Source organism: Panicum virgatum, chromosome 1K (assembly GCF_016808335.1).
Source record: "Panicum virgatum strain AP13 chromosome 1K, P.virgatum_v5, whole genome shotgun sequence".
Taxonomy (NCBI): Eukaryota; Viridiplantae; Streptophyta; class Magnoliopsida; order Poales; family Poaceae; genus Panicum; species Panicum virgatum.
Genome location: NC_053136.1, coordinates 3,056,754 through 3,077,355, shown reverse-complemented (window position 1 = coordinate 3,077,355; position 20,602 = coordinate 3,056,754). Strand labels below are relative to the sequence as shown.

The 20,602-nt window shown below is 48.8% G+C and overlaps 3 protein-coding genes, 8 non-coding genes and 1 pseudogene across 11 annotated transcripts; 9 read left to right on the top strand and 3 right to left on the bottom strand.

Annotated features, from left to right (window-relative positions):
* Window positions 1-6,110: 6,110 nt before the first annotated feature.
* LOC120640858 lies at window positions 6,111-7,392 on the top strand. Its single transcript, XM_039916806.1, has one exon. It carries the CDS (start codon window positions 6,406-6,408, stop codon window positions 7,183-7,185), a length of 780 nt encoding a protein of 259 aa, XP_039772740.1. The 5' UTR covers window positions 6,111-6,405; the 3' UTR covers window positions 7,186-7,392.
* Window positions 7,393-9,024: 1,632 nt separating this feature from the next.
* Window positions 9,025-9,117, top strand: LOC120658296. Its single transcript, XR_005668579.1, has one exon. It is a non-coding gene; the product is annotated as a small nucleolar RNA snoR1 (small nucleolar RNA).
* A 121-nt stretch (window positions 9,118-9,238) lies between these two features.
* On the top strand, window positions 9,239-9,327 carry LOC120658305. The gene has a single exon (XR_005668583.1). It is a non-coding gene; the product is annotated as a small nucleolar RNA snoR1 (small nucleolar RNA).
* A 126-nt stretch (window positions 9,328-9,453) lies between these two features.
* LOC120658299 lies at window positions 9,454-9,554 on the top strand. Its single transcript, XR_005668580.1, has one exon. It is a non-coding gene; the product is annotated as a small nucleolar RNA snoR1 (small nucleolar RNA).
* A 159-nt stretch (window positions 9,555-9,713) lies between these two features.
* LOC120658269 lies at window positions 9,714-9,902 on the top strand. The gene has a single exon (XR_005668570.1). It is a non-coding gene; the product is annotated as a small nucleolar RNA Z112 (small nucleolar RNA).
* A 77-nt stretch (window positions 9,903-9,979) lies between these two features.
* On the top strand, window positions 9,980-10,137 carry LOC120658368. The gene has a single exon (XR_005668603.1). It is a non-coding gene; the product is annotated as a small nucleolar RNA snoR2/U65 (small nucleolar RNA).
* A 55-nt stretch (window positions 10,138-10,192) lies between these two features.
* LOC120658420 lies at window positions 10,193-10,311 on the top strand. Its single transcript, XR_005668645.1, has one exon. It is a non-coding gene; the product is annotated as a small nucleolar RNA SNORD14 (small nucleolar RNA).
* Window positions 10,312-10,392: 81 nt separating this feature from the next.
* LOC120658427 lies at window positions 10,393-10,508 on the top strand. The gene has a single exon (XR_005668657.1). It is a non-coding gene; the product is annotated as a small nucleolar RNA SNORD14 (small nucleolar RNA).
* Window positions 10,509-10,593: 85 nt separating this feature from the next.
* Window positions 10,594-10,711, top strand: LOC120658434. The gene has a single exon (XR_005668658.1). It is a non-coding gene; the product is annotated as a small nucleolar RNA SNORD14 (small nucleolar RNA).
* A 321-nt stretch (window positions 10,712-11,032) lies between these two features.
* Window positions 11,033-14,802, bottom strand: LOC120640677 (annotated as a pseudogene).
* An 18-nt stretch (window positions 14,803-14,820) lies between these two features.
* Window positions 14,821-19,260, bottom strand: LOC120647854 (transmembrane protein 53-like). Its single transcript, XM_039924680.1, has 5 exons — window positions 19,253-19,260; window positions 17,316-17,753; window positions 16,244-16,346; window positions 15,809-16,017; window positions 14,821-15,082 (listed from the first exon to the last, which is right to left on the bottom strand). The coding sequence occupies exons 1-5, from the start codon at window positions 19,258-19,260 to the stop codon at window positions 14,821-14,823; spliced, it is 1,020 nt and encodes a 339-aa protein (XP_039780614.1).
* Window positions 19,261-19,422: 162 nt separating this feature from the next.
* On the bottom strand, window positions 19,423-19,934 carry LOC120640764 (U-box domain-containing protein 38-like). The gene has a single exon (XM_039916710.1). The coding sequence runs from the start codon at window positions 19,932-19,934 to the stop codon at window positions 19,515-19,517; it is 420 nt and encodes a 139-aa protein (XP_039772644.1). The 3' UTR covers window positions 19,423-19,514.
* Between the last annotated feature and the right edge of the window lie 668 nt (window positions 19,935-20,602).

Genomic DNA, 20,602 nt, shown 5'->3' with positions numbered 1-20,602 from the left:
AGATGCTGTGAGACTATGGGCAATCTCATTGAAACGAGAATTCAGAGTCGTAAAGTCTGGCAGTAAAGAATATGAGGTGAAGTGTGTGAATGCTGGATGTCCATGGCGAGTACATGCATTCAAGGGAAAATGGAAGTCAAACTGGAAATGTTCCATTGTCACAGAGCACACTTGTTTGCTATCAGAAGTTCTTCCCTCGCATCGCAATATATCATGCGACTTTGTTGCAAAGCAAATGTATGGGTTTATTATGGACAACCTAAATTATGAGCCAAAAATGATTGTTCGACACATTGAGCAGACTTACCAGTACACCATCAGTTATTTGAAGGCATGGCGGGCTAAACAAAGGGTGTTCGAGATGCGGTTCGGCACATACGAGGCATCATATGATAATCTACCTCGTATGTTATCCCAGGTTGCTGCTAGAAATCCTGGAAGCTTTTATGACACATACCTTTTACCAGCCGTGACTAGGGGACAAAGAATTATGCAACGAGCCTTCTTTTGCATAGGTGTTTCTGTTAGAGCATTTCAGTTTTGTCTTCCGGTGATCTGCATTGATGGCATATTTTTGACTGGAAGGTATAAATGTCAGATACTCACCGCAATCGGTGTAGATTGCAACAACCAAATTGTTCCGCTCGCATTTTCATTTGTTGAGAATGAGAACATAGACAGTTGGTATTGGTTCCTTGAACGAGTGAAGAATCATGTTGTTGCTGCACGTCCAGATGTGTGCCTTATTAGTGATAGGCATGCAGGTATCCTGCAATCAATACTGAAATTGCAACGTGGAACTGCGACAACGCCTCCATTATGGCCTGATGTCCAAAACAGGTGGTGCATTAGACATATGGGTGCAAACTTCTATGAACACTTCGAGAACAAGGATCTTAAGAACCTGTTTAAGAGGTTGTGCACCCAAAATCAACAGAGAAAATTCAATGCATTATGGCAGATGCTTGATCAGTTGACTGCAGAGCTAGTGAAGGTAAGGGCATCAGGAGCAGACACGAGTCAGGCTGCAGAGGATAGGGATTCAATTGAGAAGCCATTTTCACACTGGATTCGAGGTGCACCTAAGGAGAAATGGTCATTCCTTTATGATACCAACGGAATACGGTATGGTATTCAGACAACGAACCATGCAGAGTGTTTCAATATGGTTATGCGTTCTTGTCGTGCCTTTCCACTTGTGGGAATTGTTGAGTTCATCATGTATGGGTGCATGAAGTATTTCAGAGAGCGTTACACGGCTGCAAGCATAAACATCAGCAACCCCCAAATTCAGTTTTGCAAAAGAGTGACACAATATATGCAAGAGAAGATTGAAAAGGCCAAACTGCACCGCGTCATATCCACAGGTACAATGGAGCATAGATTTGAGGTTCTATGTAAGGATAGAAGTGGTCGTGGTATCCGTAGAGATAGAGTGGTACAGGAGAGTTTGATTACAGTTGATGGCAAAGCATTCTGCCCCTGCATGAAGCCTAAGTTATTGCATATGCCATGCTCACATCTCATTGCGGCATGTGCAGAGTCTACGTTACAGCCAGGACTATTTGTTTCACCGTACTTCAGCAAGGAAGCAGCTGTATCCACATGGGGACATGAGGTATACGGGATTGGAATTGTGGGGCTTTTCACTCAGGATAATGAGAATAAGATGTTTATTCCTGATCCAGCCACTAAGAAAGGCAAAGGCCGCCGTCAGACACGTCGTATTCGGAATGGTATGGACGAGTCGGAAGCAAGCAAGGCACAAAAGCGTTGCAGCCAATGTGGATCATTGAGTCACAACTACAAGAAGTGTCCTCAGAATGCACTTCACGATGCTGCTGACGTCGGTCCTTCCGGAAATCCCAGAGATGGAGCACCTCCTACGTTCAGACGAGCATCGGCGAGAATTGCTCGTGGAAGGCATTCGGTGTCATGATCCACAATTGTATTTCATTATTTGTAATATGTAGTAATGAAATATGGCAGTTTGTATTATTGTAATGAAGGTATGTAATGAAGTATTATTGTATTTATGTGTCCAGTTTGTATGAAATATATATTTACCTATGTGTTCTCATATATTTTTGAATGCAGATATGGAGATGGATTCCTTGCTAGACCCAGTGATCGACTCGAGCCACAGGTCTTACTTTGCAGCTGTTGAGCACCAAGCCCTAGAGGTGCTACGTCCTCGTCCACCCGGCGAGGCGATCTCTATACACCACGATTGGTGTGACCGGTATGTAATGAAATATTATTGTTTATGACTTATGTATTCGCCGGTATTCCTTTGTTTCGACATTTTTTGTTTTTTTGCAGGTTACGTGAGGCCGGCCTACTGACTCTGAGCCGTCTTGTCGAGGTTGGGCCTATTCAGCTCGACCGATTCCTCCTGACGGCGCTCGTTGACAGATGGAGGCCGGAGACACACACGTTCCACCTCCTGTGTGGGGAGATGACTCCTACGCTGCAGGACGTGGCCTACCTCCTTGGCCTCCCTATCGTCGGGGAGGCTGTAGGTCCGCGTGTGGTGGCGGCCTCGTGGAAGGATGAGCTGGAGGCCCGTTTTGCCCTGGTTGACCGCATGGAAGAAGCAGGTCCGATCAACCCGCACCCGCGAGCAACAGGTCCTTCGAAGACCTGGTTCCTACAGTTTACAGTACGTATTCATTCCAAATATAAATTTAATTGTTACAATTCACATGTTCCATTGATAGTTGAAACCATTAATCTTAATTGTTTATGCAGCCTGTCCTTTTGGCTGCGGATGCCGACGAGTACAGTGTGACCAGATCGCTGGAGGCGTACCTACTTTAGTTGTTTGGTTACATCATGTTCAACAACACTCATGGCAACTCGGTCGATAGGATTCTCCTTCCGTATGCACGGGAGATTGCGGATGGGGACGAGGACGTACCGCCCTACAGCTGGGGTGAGGCGGTACTTGCAGCCACTTACCGTGGACTCTTTGACGGCTGCATGAAGACACATGGGAACGCTATCCTGTCAGGGTGTCCACTACTGCTACAGCTTTGATCGTACGAGAGGCTAGCCGTTGGTCGGCCCTTTGTCAGCCACGAGCCTTACCACGGAGGCATGTACGGCGACGAGGAGGACGAGAGGCCCACTATGGGAACTATCTGGATCTGGCGTCAGGTACGTTCGTATCAAATCTAATTTTGTTATTCATTGTTACATGATGTATTAGCGCAATTTTAATTTTACTTATTCGGAATGCAGAGGTCCTGGGCACATGCGCGGGTTAGGCGCGCATATCCTTAGTTTGTTTCGGAGCTCGACATGCTGACGCCCGAGGACGTTATCTGGGAGGCTTACAGCCCAGAGGCTGTGGCTAGACGTGCACCAGCAGGCCTGTCTTCGCACTGCTCCGCGAATGCGAGCCTGTGGCTTACTTCCGCCGTCCTGGTTTATGACATCGCGGTTGAGGCATATTGCCCCTGGAGAGTCAGGAGACAGTTTGGGCAGCGCCAGGAGTTTCCGGTGCCCACCGCGTTGGAGCGTGTCAGTCGCCAGGACCATAGGTAATTATGAATGAACTTGGCTCATACATTCGTATCGAATCTAACGATTCTTCGTAATCCACTTTGTAGGTTGTCAAGGAGTGGCTTGCCGTGCTCTGATGATTGGCTCACCAAGATCCAGCCGTGGGTGGACCAATGGGAACAGGCAGACGAGCTCTTGGTCCATCCAACAGGACCACACACAGACAGTTCCTTTAGGGCTTACCTCACCTGGTACTTACCCTGGACTCGGGCTCGTCTGGTTTTTGTTGACACTCACCCGCAGCCACACCAGGCGAGGCCTCAGGATGGCTATGGCCGGCACCACGTGGAGGCACTAGCAGGCGCGGTGAGTCTCTTGATCATATTTGCATATATATATATAATCATATTCATAAGATAATTAATGTGTACGCTAACATCCACATTTTTTGCGTAGGATTCTACCCCGATGCGGGCGCCGGACCTTCTTCCTCCTTTCGACCAGATAACGAGACATTCACCTTAGACGACTTCGACAGCTTGAGTCCAGAAGAGCCTGCCGCGCAAGGTGACCCCGATGTCTTGGGGTATTCACAGCTAGGAGGAACACCACTTGGGATCTCTCAGCAGCAGACACGGCAGCCCCTTGCGCGTCCTGAGCGACAGGTGAGGTCTCCGGATGTTCTCACCTACTCCGAGGGACATGTCCGTGCCCAGCAGAGGGCTAAGAGGGTCCGACGCCCTAGGGGTGGTTAGATGTATCTTATGTTTATTTATAATGAGATAGCTGTGGACCGCTTATTTGTATCCGATGTTTATGATTGTGGTAGGCTACTTGTCATTTGTTTCTATAGATATTATTGATGTGAACTTATTATGTTTGTGGGTTCCATAATACTCGTGAAATAAGAGAAGTTCTTGCGATTTTTTCCCGTGATTTAATGAAGGACAAGTTACGTGCGGTAGGAGTTAGCGGCTGAGATCTTGCCGACGATGATGACGAATACACGCTCGAATAGCTCAAAATAGGTCCCTGAAAAAATAAAAGTCGCTGGAGAAAAAAAGGGGGGGCCTGTCGCCCGAGGGGTGGGCGACAGGACCCTGTCGCCCGTTGGGGGGGCGACAGGTCCCCTTTTTTTTCTCCAGAGACTTCGTTGCAAATTTGAAGAAAAAAATTACACTTTGGGCCTGTCGCCCTATGGGAGGGCGACCGGGGTATATTTTTGAAATATTTGAAAACAGACATATATTTTTGAAATTTTAATTTTTAAAAAATATAAAAATGAAAAAACCGCCCACTAGCGCGAGCTCCGGTTTCGGCCCAACGGACTCGCGAGCCCGCCGATGCATCGTGACCCGCGAGCTCGTGACCGTGTACAGTTTTACCGTGCTCGCGATATATTTTTCAATAAAAAATAAGAAAAAAAAAACTAGGGTGAGCAGGAGAGGTACGGAGTCATGCGACTAATAATTTAAAAATTCACAAAATGTATGTATAATTCCGCGACGGAACATTCTGGTCCGGGCCGGCCCTGTGTTTTGTATTATTTGATTTGATGAAACTATTGTACGAAATAGATACATAATAGTACTATAACAACAAGCTATAATTAGTAGCCATTTTTAAAAAAAATGGCATTAAAATTGTGTTCGAATCAAGAAGGTAAGAATACAGCAAACGCACAATAAGGAACCAAAGGCTAATCAATTGGAGACTAATCTATTTTCCTAGCCATTGGGGGTGCACACGTTTTAGGTGGGAAATTGTGAAAAGCACACAGGCAAATAAATGCACGATGGAAGAAAAAGAATGGATTAGGGGTGATTGGGTGAACTTGTACAGGCTATTTGCTTATCTATATATGTATATACTTCCTCCGTCCCAAAATATAAGCATTCATAGTAATGTATCTAGACAAGTACTTGTACAGGTACATAGAAAATACAATAAACTTAGTACATAGCTAGAAATGCTTATATTCCAGGACGGAGAGAGATGTGTACTAGCCGAAGTACACTGGGTTGGGGCCCTGGGCGGTTGCCCTGGATCGTTACACTGCAGGGCCGGCCCCGATTCTAGTGCATGTCCATTTGACGCCTCCCTCCTCCAAGGCTCTAAACCAACCAAGCTGCACGCGGTGCACCGTGAAGGAAACACCGGGCGCATCGTCGAAAACTTCGTACGTGCCTCCTGATGTGAAAGTGAAAATAAACCTACAGAATATTCCGAGTCGAAAAGACCATTCAATTCAAAGGAAAACACACACGAGCTGTGGCCGGACAAAAAAAAAAGGCGTTGGGCTGCACGGAGGCCGCCGCGTAGCTGCAGGCTGCAGCAGCGCCTTGGAGACCAAGCAGTACGACCACCGGACCCACGTCGGCCCCACCTCGTCAGCCACCCGGCACCTCGGTCCCACCCCGAAACGGCCCGAACATTCGCGCCCTTTTCTCTCGCGCCCCCCCGCGCGCGTGCGCTCTTGCCCGCCCGCCCGTTCGTTCCCGGTTGCTTCTCCTCCCCGCGCAAGCAACCGTGTGGGCGCGTCCCCCGCCGAATCTTCTTCCTCCCCCCGACGCCCGACCTCCTCCACCACCAGCGTCCGCCACGGATCCATCTCCACCTGCGCGCGGCTCAGCCTCGCACTGTTGCTTTCCTTGCGCCCCACTCCCGCACGCGTCACCCCATCCGTGGCCTCACGCGCATTCCGTTCCGCTCTGCCGCCTCCCCACCTCGTGACCTTCACCCCGCCACCCTTTATAAACGCCGCCGGCCAAGCGTGCACGCACCAGCGATCCCGCCACCGCCCAAGACGCGTCCAGCTCCACTCCACCCAGCTAGCCAGCGCGCCTGCCGCCTCCGCCCGCCCAGCTGCGGTAGCCCCAAAGCTGTGTGTCGTCCGCTATGGCAACTCGCCCGCGCCTCGACTCCGTCCTCAGCTTCGGCGACGCCGCGCCGCCCCCGGCCGGGGACGAGCTCGCCGCCTCCGACGCCGGCAGCGACTGCGACGAGGGCGAGTTCGAGTTCGCCTTCGCGGCCCCGCTCGCGGCGGCGCCCGGGAGCGGCGGCGCCGGGGACGTTCTGGTGGACCTCGCGCCGGCCGACGACCTCTTCGCGCACGGCCGCATCCTCCCGGCGTACCCGGTCTTCGACCGCCACCTCCTCCTCGACCGCGACGGCGACGGCGAGGCGGCGCCGGCCGCGCCGCGGGCCTCCTCCTCCTCCACGGCGCCGCCCTCGCCGGACACCTTCTGCGCGTGGGCACCGCGGTCCGCGCCGGGCTCCCCCACGCGGGACCCGGGCCCGCCGTTCCCCAAGTCCGCCTCCACAGGAGATGCGCGCCGCTTCTGGCGCCTCCGCGGCCTCGTCTCCGGCGCCGGCGGCCGCTCCCACAGCGACGGCAAGGAGAAGTTCGTCTTCCTGCAGCAGCCCGCCGCCAAGGCTTCGGCGCCCGCGCAGAAGCAGAGCAAGAAGAAGAGCGCCAAGGCCGCCGCCGGCGCTGCCGGGACCGAGATGGACATGGCCACCGCGCACAAGCTCTTCTACGGCAAGCCGGCCGGCGGCGCGCTCGCCGGCGACAGGAGGCACCAGCAGCAGCAGCAGTCCTACCTCCCCTACCGCCCGGGGATCGTCGGCTTCTTCACCCCCGCGCACGCCCTCGGCCGCTCGCACCACCCCTACTAGATAGCTAGCTACCGCCGACGAACACTCCACTCGCTTCAATCGGGATCAATAAAGCTCTCGAAGAAGAAGAAACATTATTTCGTTCATTTCCCCACTTTGATTTGATTTGATTTTAGGCAATGGCTCATTGTTCTATCGCCATTTTTCGTGTACATACATACAAGAAGAAAAAAATAGTAAAAATTAAAATTCCTGCGCCATTCTTTACTCTGAACCTGTCAACCTGCATCCAGCACCATCCATGGCAGTAGCTGACCTGGTTTCATCTCACGGAAGCGAACGATTTGATTAATCCGTGATCGTCTGGTTGACGAAAGCGACCGGCTTGGTTTCCGGATAAGCTCCTGTTCATCGTTCTGACCGGCGGCGCGTGATCCGAGACGACCTGACCTCATCGATCCGGGTCAAACGCCGGTTAAAAAGCTGTGGTGATGGAGCAGCTGAATTGTCGCAGCTTGCATCGGCAATTTGGCGTTCAAGGGAGATGCTTCTGCTGTTCTTCTCCGATGGAGACGTGCCGGTACACCTGCTGCGGACCAGCCTATTTTAGGCATGTGCCCGTGAGCACACGCGTTCTCTGTGTTCATCGTCCTCTTCCCCCTTGTTTTGACCGGTATTGTTCTAGACAAATATCAGGAGTTTAGTGGAGTGTCTTTTTTTTTTACTTTTTGGAATTTGGGAGTTTGGTGAAGTTTTTTTTTGATCTAGGAAGTTTCACTTATAATTCATTGTTAAAAAAATCAACTGGGGAACCGTGTTTCGGAATCGGGAGATGTCGGGGGAAGATACGAAAGGAGCACAGCAAACACCTGTTTTTCCACAATAACTGTTGGGCTCGAATATTCCGAGCATGGGTAATAGTGCGGATATGCTGACTTAGGAAAAGAAGATGGGGGCAAGTCATTGCGAAGAGGAAGTGGACGAGAACCATTCCTGATCCAGCCATCTTCTAGAACGTTGACTCGTGTTCGGATAGTTGACAATTGCCTTTTACTTCATCAATCAATCAATAGCGTTTAAGAATTGGGCAGGCGTTTTGCAACATACTCCTTCGTATGATTATGAATCTCTTCGTTGAAAACGAAATTGCTGTAGTAACACATGTTTTCCACCAATAGTTCTTCGGATTCGAACATTGCAAGAACCAAGAACACGTTAAGGAGTGTAAACATTAGGTGATTTGACAAAGAAGATGGGACCAGCCACCGTGATTGCGAAGTGGAGGTCAGAAAAGCTAAAGCTTGGAACCATTTCTGGTCCAGCCGTCTATCTTGTTTCTAGAAGGTGTTTTTTTTTTCCCTGAGTGCGTTTATCTAGAGTTGAAAGTTGCAAGGTTAAAAGCAGCTATTGATGCCAAAGTAACCTAAGCTGTCACCCACCCTGGGCCCTGGGGATATTGTCAATCGTTTCGGTCTAGGTGGGCTAGTAGTCGACGGAATTAGTGGGCCGGGCCCTTTTACAAGGCCCACGACCCACATACGGCTTGGACACCGGCCCAGTTCCAATCCCACCTCCCCTTTATAACTCCACCGTGGGCACGCCTGACTCCGCACCTAGCCGCTAGGGTTTAATCGCCGCCGCCGCCGCCGCCGCGACTCCGCCTCCCGCGGCTCGCCCACCCTTCGCGGCGCTCCGGCAGGGTCCACCCGCCGTCGCTAGCGCCGTTCTCCTGCTGCTCGTTTCGGTCGTTCGGTGGTAGTGTTTTTGCGGGTGCTGTTCCTTGACGATTGTTTGATTACTTCTGACAGCTCTGGTATGGGAAGCGTCTCCCCATCTGGTATCACTTTCGCATCTGTGCATTTGGCGCATCGCCAGGGCTAGAGACACGCTGGTAGGAGTAGCTGTGATGAGCATTGCTTCCTTCTGACACCTCTTGTATGAGAAGGGATCGGTTGATCCCTTCCTTGAGCAGATTCAGCAACCCTCTGAGCTCCTCGCTGGCAGTCTTTTCCTGAAATAATTTGATCCTGTGCTGTATTTTTGTTGTTGCATCTGACTAGAAATTCATGAGGTCGTTGCAAAGCAACTCTTTATTTCTTTTAGTTAATGCTTGTGCTGTGACTAGTTCTTGCTTATTTCTGACACCTCTCGTATGAGAAAGGAAAACTCCCTTCCTTGAGCAGATTAGCAACTCTCTTAGCTCTTTAACGGCATGAGTAGGCGCCTAACTTATGGCACCTTTTGTTACTGTTCTATCTGTTTTCCTATTTAATTTTTCTGAGCTCTTTACTTGTAGCAAATCTCTCTCTGCGGACAAATTGTAGGATTAGCTGTGATGAGCATTGCTTTCTTCTGACACCTCTTGTATGAGAAGCGAACCTCTTTTTGAGAACCGCTTCGTTGAGCAGAGCATAGCAACTCTCTGAGCACATATTTTGTGAAGTATACCAACATTCTACACATAGTGATTTTCTTGCTTTACTTTCATCAGCCAAAACCTTTCCATAGATCTATTTTTTGCTATGTAGCTCTAGAGGGGATATGCATTTATCTTTCCCCGTATTTGTCATGAGGGAGTCAGTTATGTAGTCCCTGTGAAGATCTCAAGACCTACCGATAGGAAGTGCCGTTTGACACTTTAAACAGCAGCTGCTTCTTTCAGCTGCAGATGTCCATCCTTCTACCATAACCTTTGTGGTTTGGTCCTGGATGGAGCTCACATCTACAGCTGTTTGATTCAGCTGTGGTGTGTGATTTAAATCGGGTCTCTGAGGGATTGTATGTAACTGCCAGTATGCTATATTATGTAGGTTTCTATTTTTTGAGTTCTAACTGCCATTACTGAAGTCGTTTTGGCCTGATGCCACGTCTCCGCTAGCTACGGGCATTGATCGGAGATGCTATGATTAGGCCAATACAGAGTTGTTTCAATGTTTCACATGTTGATAGGAACCTGGGGACTGCTTGTCTGTTGTCTATCTGTCCTCAGAGCCGGTTTCTGTGATTACATTAATTTTTTGGCGTAATACATGCTTAACGTAATTTTGTGTTGTCAATTTTCTACATGTGGCGATGATGATAAAGCTAAGGCTTGTTTCTCAACATTCGCAGTAGCCGCCTAAGAGCTTTCGCCCTGCCAGGCTTGAGAGCTTGTGCTGTTAAATCCTTCCTTGGATGTCTGAGCCATGTTCGTTTTCCATTTAGTTTTTCTTTCTTAAGTACATATTGCATGAGGTCTGTTGTCAGCTTCTATTATGTGTTGTGCTTTGCAAATGATAAAAGTAAGGCTTGTTTCTCTACATTCGCAGTTGCCGCCTAAGAGCTTTCGCCCTGCCAGGCTTGAGAGCTTGTGCTGCTAAATCCTTCCTTGGATGTCTGATGCAATGCAATACAATTTCTTCTCATGTTTTGTGGTTGCACATGGATAATTTATTTGTCTCTTGTGTTTTGGTTTATTTGGAGTGATTTGCCCAATGATGATAGAATCAAGGCTTGTTTCTCTACATTCGCAGTTGCCGCCTAAGAGCTTTCGCCCAGCCAGGCTTGAGAGCTAATGCTGCAAATCCTTCCTTGGATGTCTGAGGGCTTAGCACACTCCTGTTTCTCTTGATGTATCTCTTGTTACTTTGTGCTACCTTTTGTCACCCTTCGTCAGTTTTCATTCAGAATTTGCTAATTGTTTCTATTTTGAACTGGAATTCCAATTCCTTGTGTGGATTCAAACTATGAAAGGAAGAGGGGAGCAGAAAATGGAAAAGACGGGTACCAAATGAGTCAGTTTTTTTATTGCAGTCTGCGCCTGAATCTGATTGTGGAAGTCTTGTTTGGAACTTGATGTCCATCTGTCTTTTTTTATCTTCATAAATTATTCTGTGTGCAACAGTGCAAATTTTGATTTGTTCAATCATTAGCATCTTAACGTGAATGTCTCAAGTATTATGAAGTGTACTGAGCTCGTTACAATCCTTTACTAGGTGGCATTCTGCTATACCTTCGGACGAGTGTAGCTCAGCGGTTCGTAAAAAACAGTCAAAAATACAAGTCACAATTGTAGTGCGTTATTCAGCTCAGTGAACTTGAGAATACACAAAACTGGACGGCTACGTTCTGCACTCCAGTTGGGCCGCTGTTTGATGCTGCGTCTCTTGCTGTTGCTGTAATTCTCCCTCAGCTACCAACTTTCTGAAAGCTGTTGAGCTGATCTTGTTCCCCGTAGCTTCCTCTGGCACCAGTTCTACTACTTCAATCTGCAAGGTCAAAAGCAACGATCTCTGAACATTAATCTTTTTTTTCAAAGACAAAAAAAGCAATTCGTAATTGCAAACAAACCTTCAGTTGTGTGAGGCCTCTCTCGGCCCTCTTCCTGTTGACAGCGAGGCCTCCCGGCAATGTCTCCTTGCTGCCTCAAGAATTGAAAGCAAACGGATTATAAAGAAACATAATTTTTTTTTTGCTGAAAAACAACATCAGCTTTAAGATTTGGTCTGGCCTACTATTGCACTGTTGGGTAAATAATCCATATCAGAAAATATGTAGGACGAGAGAATCCTAACCTGACAATGATGGCCTCAAGACCTTCGTCAACAATGGAGGGGCCGTAAGGGTCCACTATTGGCTCTACATGAACATCAAGATCAGGCTTGATAGACTGCAAGTGGAAAGAGTGAGTGTTAAAGGCAGATGCATCATGATATCTTCTAACATGAATGCTTCAATATGTACTCCCCCCTCAAAAAAAAAAAAGTACCCCATCCGTCTAAAAAAACAAGTCGTCCTAGAAATTTTAGTATAAATTAATAAAAGATGATTTGCTTTTTAGGATAAAATCTTAGAATATATATATTTTTAGGATGGAAGGAGTAATCTTGTAAAGATTTTGCAGCTCGAGGATAGGCATGCCTACTGATGTGCATATACTTGAATTGCATAAAGAAACTTCCAGGCAACCAAGATAAGAAAAGTTTTGGATCATGTGGGTACCTTAATATAATTCTTGACATTTTCTATCCGCTTCTCGATTGGTTGTATCAGGTAGGCATACTGCAAGGAAAAAGCAGCCAAAACGAAAGATGCCATCAGTTTTCTATACCCAATTACCCATAAAAGGGGGCTAGATTCTTCATGAACATGGAATGACCATGCGTGGCTCACATGCATGCTTTGAAGGGAATATGCCACCACTTAACCCCTACCAAATTCGCCATTGAATTTGAAACCTGTCCATGTTCAATGAACTTGCACAACTGCAATCCGTAGAACCGCCCACCTATATGTTTAAATTAGGCCTTTATTGGATTATGACATGGTTCAGTGACTGATATCGACCTATTCCTGTTGTCTGATGTCTCGCTGTGTTTAGTTCCAAAATTTCTCTCTCCAAACTTCACTATTCATCTATCACATCAAATCTTTTGCCTAATGTATGGAATATTAAATGTAGATGAATAAAAAAACTAATTTTTTGAGCCTAATTAGATCATGATAGGATAACAATTACCACAAATAAACAAAAAATACTACAGTTCCCGATGTGACTCTTTTTACCACCTTTTTACGGATCTAAACACAGCCTCAATCTCTGGTTGCACTGGCTCACTGGCTAGCCCACCAGACACCACTGGGCCCCACTGTGCTCATTGGCTAGTGTGCTGTAGTAGTAATCTTTGGTATTCCCAATTTCCCATCTTCAAATGGCATGCCCAATAATTTGAAACAATGAACTCTACAGATACACAGTACTTCCTCCATACTTGAAAAAAGTCACTTTGACAGCGACACGGTCTCCAAAATTTAACTTTAAATTTTTATTTTTATAAAAATATTTATCGCAAAGTAATATATTTATATTTTTATGAAAATATTTTTTAAAACAAATATATTCATATGGTTTTTGTATTTTGAAACTCAACAACTTAAAAATTATTCATCATTTATATTTCTAATGTTTGATGCAAACCTTATCCAAAACAACTTTCTTTTTGGGTATGGAGGGAGTATGCCATTATGTGAAGCATGCAGTTGGTATGAGTTGCGATTGAATTCTAGAAACAGTGTGGTCAAGGTTCATTAGAGTAGAAGCAAGTGTGGCGCTCACTCAGCAACGAGTGTCCTTAGAGTAGAAGCGAGCTTTATTTTTGTATCAGTGGATGGTGCATGGATCAATGACGCAAAAGCTGACCTGTTTCTTGGCGAGCATCGGGCCGTCGCAGACGCCGATCACGATCCTCTCCATCGCCAGCTCCCCCGCCGCCTGCCACGTTTGTCAAGTAAACCAATATTTCTTTATTTGTATGAGGGAACATGGGAACGAAAGAAAGTTATTCTTATTTCTTTGATTAGTTAATTATAAACGAAGAGAAAAGGAAACGAATCTTTCTTCTTACATCGAGGCTCGCTCGACTACCACCAAGAACAAGAAGCAGCAGCGAGACAGAAGAGAAACTGACAAAGCATGCCACCGAGATCAATTTTTAGCAGTGAGAACGGATGAAACGATGAACTGAGGTTTACGTGACGCGGGAAAAGACACACGACACCATGTCTACGATCACAGATCACTGGAGTTTATTTCGAAAAAAAAAACCGAAGAACTAATGCAGCTTCTAGCCATGGAGCGTGTACTTTTCAGTTCGACTGCCGCAAGAACTGGATGATGACAGTAACACGAGAGGCAGGCAGAGCATGAGCCGAAGCAGAGGAAGACAAAGATGGAAGGCGAGCCCATACCTTCAAGAAGAGATGGTGGCCCTGGTGCAGCCGGTCAAAGGTGCCCCCGATCACCACGACCGCGTAGGCGGCAGTGGCCGCCGGCGCCGCCTTTCTCCCCTCGACCGCCTCCTTCCCGTCGTCGTTTGGCCCCGGGACGACGACGGCGTCCGCAACGGCAGAGGTAGCGGCATCAGCCACCGTGCCCACGGCAGCAGCAGCTTCTTCCTCTCCTCCTCTTGATCCTTCCTCCATGGCCATGGCTTACGAACAGACCGGAGGAGGAGACGGGCGGGTGGTTGGCTCGTGCCTCGCGCGTGTGGCGTCGCGGCTGCCGCTTATATTGCCGCGCCGCCGCCCTACGGTCGCCTTGGTTTTGACCTGGCCTGGGCCTCGATCGGCACCTGCAAAGGCGACGCCAAGAGCCTAGCGGTAGGGCTGTTAGGTGGTGGCCGCTCCAAGCCTCCAACAACGTGAGGGTTACGGATACAGACACCAAGCTGCGTTGGGACATGGCAGAGATCAGAGATAAAATAAGTAAAAAAAAAAAGATCAGAGATAAAATATAGGCTCACGATGAGCACAAACAACAAGCAGGACACCCCGGGGTGGGCGCGGCGTGCCACAAGATGAAGCCATACTGATGGGAAACGAGTACATGTTGCCCCGAATTCAGGCACTCTAAAACTTCAATGTAACTTGAATTACACAGGGGCGTTCAAAAAATCATGGTATAGTACACTTCCTCTCCAGGAGCCTACGATCAGAGGGGAAAACAGATATATGTTCTTAGGACAAGGATACAAAAAAGAGGAGCACGAAAAAGCGCAATTCCTTTCAACGAGTGCATCATCCAGGGCTAAGAACATGGACGAAGATATTCAGTGAATTATGTGTGCCTCTCTGGGTGATATAACAGAGGCTATAGCTCAAGAATACAACAAAAATCAGGAAATCGTTTGACAGGCCTGTTAGTTGAAGGTGGGTCGGTCATGATACTTTGACCATGGAGCAGATCTTCAGGAACTCATCGATCTTGGCAGAGTAGATGTGGGGGAAGCTCCGGTAGTGGTCCACATGGGGCGAGGATACAAAATTGTAGGAGTATACGCTCCGCCCTAGCGACCTTTGCAAGTCCATGAAGCTCTCGACACATTCACCTGGTATGACTCGGTCGGCTGAGCTGTACAGATAGAACTGGGGGCATGGAGGCTGCTTGTCTGAAAGAAGTGACAGAACCTTGCGCAGTCGCCTGAACAAATCAGCAAGTTGTGAAACATATCAGGTAATGGAGAAGAGATCACATCTATTTTGTATGAGAAGACATCATATCTATTTTGTATGCATCAAGAAAGAAAAAACGAATATATCGAATCTATATGAAAAAGAGATGAGTCAACAATGTCCTTATGGAATCAAATAGGAAACAATACATCAAAGAAAAGGAGAAAACAATACAAACAACAACAACAACATAGCCTTTTTTCCCAAGCAAGTTGGGGTAGGCTAAAAGGAGAAAACAATGACACTATGAAATTAACTATATGAAGCAGCCTCTTTTCTCTCATAAACAATGAGTATATTTCTTTTAGCTTGGTTAACCAGTCACCATCATTCAGAGCTAGTTTATTCTGATGCAATGTTACAATAGTAATTCCCACCCATGTTGATGTGCTCTGCACAAACTAGTATGGTGAACAATTGTAGTTTACTTTGTTAAAAGCTCATATTAGTTATAGTTACAAAGAAGACAAGATTCAGTACAAATCTGATTGAACAGAGAAGAAAAAGATAGAACTGAAACAAGAATCTGGTGTCTATGGGCTGAGTTCAATATTACTTTGACCCCAAGTAACATCAGATCAACAGAATAGCCATGTCAGTTTTAGTGGATACACCTTCATGACTGTTGCTTGGCACAAATATATGAGCTCTCCATGATAACAGAGCAGTGACTAGAAACAATAAATGGACTTACGTGTTTATATCAGGCACATGAAGAACAATCTCAAAGAATTTCTGCAGAGTTGATAGAAGAAAGCATTCACCCCATGATGGTCGCATCACATTAGTGCTAGCTCTGTTTAAGGTGCCATTGACAATAGGCCCATCAAGAAATTCTGTTGAAGGTCCTGTCAAGGAACTACTTTTCTTCAACATTGCAGCAGAGAAACCAGCAGCCCAGACCTGAGTTTAGCTTATAAATGAGAACTTTCAAGCAAACAACCCTAATTGCACAGAATGCTATGCAGAAACCATTGTGGACACAATAATAGTTCAGGGTACAAAAATAATCCAGATATAAAAGTCTACATGCTAAAATATACGGAGAACTTCGGAACATTTTCTACTAACAGTTAAATAATAATTTTCAATATATGATTCAATAAGAAATAAGGACAGGTACACAAACCTCTGGTCTTATCACCAGAACTGGTGCAGAGTCTATAATACATCCTCTTATTCTCTCAGATATGTCAGCTCTTGATTGTAGATTCTCCAGTACGGCGCCATAGCTGGAAAGAAAGTAAAAATAAAACACAGGTTTTTATGCGAGTAAATTTAGCGGCATGAACACCAGACAAAGTTATTAAAGAATCAAGTAAGGGTTCCAAGTAAGATTATGGGAACACATCCTTGACTAGATGGAGAATATTCAACCGAAATATCCCAAAAATGAAGCTACTATAATAAAATACAAAGTATCAAGTTTCAATGGCAAAGATAATCCAGCCAGGAAAGTATTTTAGCACGACAAGTAAATGAGCACATTAATTGTAATAAGAAATGACATAACTTTCATAACACAATTGCTACATAACAGATCGCCATAAGGAAATCATGCACAAAGTAACAATGTGAGCATCACCACAAAATCAGCAGCATGGCATCAATACCAAGATGTTTTTCGTTCTGTTTATTCAATGTAGTTAACCACTAATGCTTATCTGGTTTGTTCTTCAAGCATTTAACCAAACTCAGTCCTTTCTGCTCACTTTCACCATTTCTCCTACATTAACCACTGGGAGTGGAAACACATACCTTCGAGAATCACAGAGAGATCCATTCTACAATACACCAAACAGACGACTGAGATTTCCTCCTATGCAGGCTGTCACAACCACTTTCAGTTTTCCAACTAGAAATGAATGTGGTACGGTACTAAATGCTTCTATCGAACTCATGGTATCTTCAGAGACCGATATGCCTCATGAATCGAGTACATTCTATCCAGCAATATCATGTAGGAAACTAAAGTTTCATAACAAAAACGTGTCACACCACATGCTCGAGCCAGCCCCCATGCCAGTTTGTTGCAGCGAAAGAGAAACCCATGCAATCCATACGTCAGTAAAATGCTCTATGAAGTCAGTATCCGCTTTTTGAGCATTCGAATCGATAACTGAAGAATAGAATTAAGAGCTTGGCGACACTGCGTGAAGCGAATAGGGGTGAGGAGACGAGTTTGGGCCTGGGGCACTTACGCGAGCCACCCGGTGTTGCTGAAGGTGTGGAAGAGGAGCGTGCGGCGGCGGTCGGCGTCGCACCAGGCGGCGATCTCGGCGGAGAGGTCGGCGACCCTGCGCTCGACGCGGCGGCCCAGGTCGAGGCCGATGAGCTCGCGCACGGGCACCACGAACCGCACCGCGCCGACCCCGCGCTCGCGGTAGAGGTCGGCGTAGCGGCGCAGGTGCTTCTGGCGCGCGCCGAGCCACCCGAGGAGCACGACCAGCGTGGCGCCCTCCCCGGCCCCGCCGCCGCCGAGCGGCGAGGCGGCGGAGTCGGCCGGGTGCGGGTCCCACTCGATGAAGGGCTCGGTGTCCGGCGGGAGGAGGTTGAAGGGCACGGAGCTCGGCGGCGAGTACCCGCCACCGGAGGGGAGGGAGAGCGAGGCCGAGGCGGCGGAGCAGGAGAGGCCCGCCCTGCCGCGGAATGGCGGGAGGTGGCCGCGGGGGAACGAGAGGGAGGCGGCCACCGGGACGCGCCCGAGCGCGGCGCGCCGGTGCCCCACGGCCGCGACGGCGGCCGCGGCGAGGAGGCGGGCGGAGGAGGCCGCCGCCGCCATGGCTGCTGCTGCTGCGGTGGCGTGGAGCGACGGCGAACTGGCGGAAGGCGAGGAGAACGAGACGGGGGGTTTATGGCCGACGGCGCTGGCGCGCGGGGTCCACGCGCGAGGCGGCGGGGCCCCCCCGGCGCCAGCACGGTGGATGCCTCGCGGGAGACGGCTGAGCACACATGGCCGCAGTTAATTCGCCATCAATCGGGTACGGCCCGGCCCAGTTGCATCCTTGCAGCCTTGCAGGCTGGCTGTATGGACCGGACTGCCAAGCCCTTGGTGGGCGCACGTGTGGGTTTAAGCAAGTGGTGTTTTCCTCAGACGATCTACTAGACATTTCCGAAATCTAATTCAAATCTGCGTTCCTAAGGTCGTCTCGATGGGAATTTTATGAAAAAATTTATGATATTGAATACCATCAATTTTGCTGACATGACAAAAAAAAGAGAAAGATATAGTTTCATAAGATGTGCGGAGGGTTTTATCACTGTAAAATCCATGTAACACAGTTATCTAACTCTCAGTCTAAATAACTGTGTTCATAAAACTCTTACTAAGACTAGCCTAAGTAGCATCAAGCTGCTAATGAATCCTAGTAACACGCTGCCACATCCAATTCCGGGAGCTGCAGACACATACCCATTTCGGAGTCTCATAGCACCATACTCTGCACAGCTGGTCCAATCCAATACAAGGACATGATATACATATACAGTCAGGGCCGTATCGTCAAATCTAGAGGCCCTGTGCGAAACTATGAACTGGGCCCTAGTGCCGTCGCTGCAGCCTACTAGTGCCCAGTGAAGTACGGAAGGTGGAAGTGTAGACGTCACGACTCGTGTCGTGCCTGGCGAGCGGTGACGGTGGAAGCGGAAAAGATTGCATTGCGGTATGCGGATTCGATCGAAAGACAAATCGAGCGACATATTTCCTCTTCTATGACATTTGAGCTACAGTTTGCTTCATGTTGGGCCAAAAATAAGTAAAACAAAGACTACTATATAATTATATCTAGTATACTCATTATATTTTAGAGGCCCCTGAAATTTGGGGGCCTGTGCGGTCGCACGGGCCTAGATACGGCCCTGTATACAGTAAGGGGTAGAAGTAGAATATGTCGTGCGCCAGGGAAGAAACATGTGATGCGCCAGGTGAGTAGCACAAAGGAATGGGACTCGCATCTCCCGGAAGCCAATGTCCGTGCTGCCGCAGCACCTCAGCTGCCACCCCATGGGCATGTATCAGCCGAGCAAAATGAGAGTTTTTTACTTGTGTACCATAAAAGGATGGTGTTTATCTCTGTACCATTAAAAAATTTGTTCGCATCTGTGTACCATCTCTTGAACTTTCTTTTGTTCTGTATACCATTCCATCGGTGTTCCGTCCATTTGCCCCGTTAGGCAGCACTGATTTGTGGGCCCGTCCTCTCTTTTTTTCTCTCTCTCCCTTAATCTCTTTCTTGAGGAAAATGGAGGGGAGGAAGCCAGGCGCGCTGCCGGCCGGCAGTGAGGCTGCTCGCCACCTCCATGGTTTCCCTCGTTGCTCCTGCACTAAGAGATTTGGTGGCAGCGAGGCTGCTTGCCGCCGCCATGGTTGCTCGTTGCTCCTACACTCGGAGATCTGGTCGTCATCGCTGTTGTTGGCCAGGCCCAGCACTGCGCAGCGGCGTCTGCGCCATGTCCTTGTGAACGCCGGGCCTCACCTGCTCGGCGATGAGCATCAACGGCCTGTCCGCGCTGGCCGCCCTGGCGAGCGCCCGGAACCGCGGGCTTCCCGTGCTCATGGCGTACAATGCCGCGACGCACCATTTCTTCAGCCCCGAGTCGCCGGAGAGGATGGCGGACGTCGCCGCCACGGCGCTCGCATCCATCGGCGCGGCGCGGCCCTCCGCGCAGGCGGCCACGTTGCAGACCACCATGAGTGCCAGCCTACGGATGGGCGCCGGCTTAGCGGCGTTGGAGGTTGGACGCGACGGAGAGCAGGGTCCCGGGGCGCGCGCGAGCTTCGACTGGTTCACGGCGGCGAGGGAGAGGTAGTACAACGCCATCCCGGCGTCGCAGCGCGCGCGCAGGGCGTGGCCGCGGCCGCGGCCCGCGAGGAGCGGCGGCACGGCGCCGAGCACGCCGATGGCCGCGCGGTTGCCCTCGTGGAGTGCGAAGCCGAAGAGCGCGCCGGTCACGTGCTCGTGCGCCTCCGGCGGCACGGCGGCGAAGACGACGACGTCGACGAGCGCCGGCGCGCACGATGGAGCAGAGCCTGAGAGCCACTACAGGCATCAGGCGGCGGGCATGTGCGCGGCCTCCGCCGCAGGCCGCTGCCGTGGGCGTGCGCGCGGGTCCCTCCGGCGCGAGCATGCCTCGCCGGTCGCCGCTGGCCGGCTGCCAGCCCTGCTGAGCGCGGCAGCGCGCCTGGTCTCCTCCCCTCCATTTTCCTCTAGAAAGAGATGGAGAGAGAAAAGAAAAAAAAAGAGGACGGGCCCACAAATCATGGAGAGAGAAAAGAAAAAAAAGAGGACGGGCCCACAAATCAGTGCCGTGTAACGGGGAATTGGACGGAACAAATGGTATACAGAGAAAAAAAAAAATTCACGCAATGGTACACAAGTGCGAATGACCTTTTTAGGGGTATATAGATAAACACCATATTTTTTAATGGTACACAGGTAAAAGACTCGCGAAATGAAGCACCACAACATTTCAAAAAAAAAAAAATCAC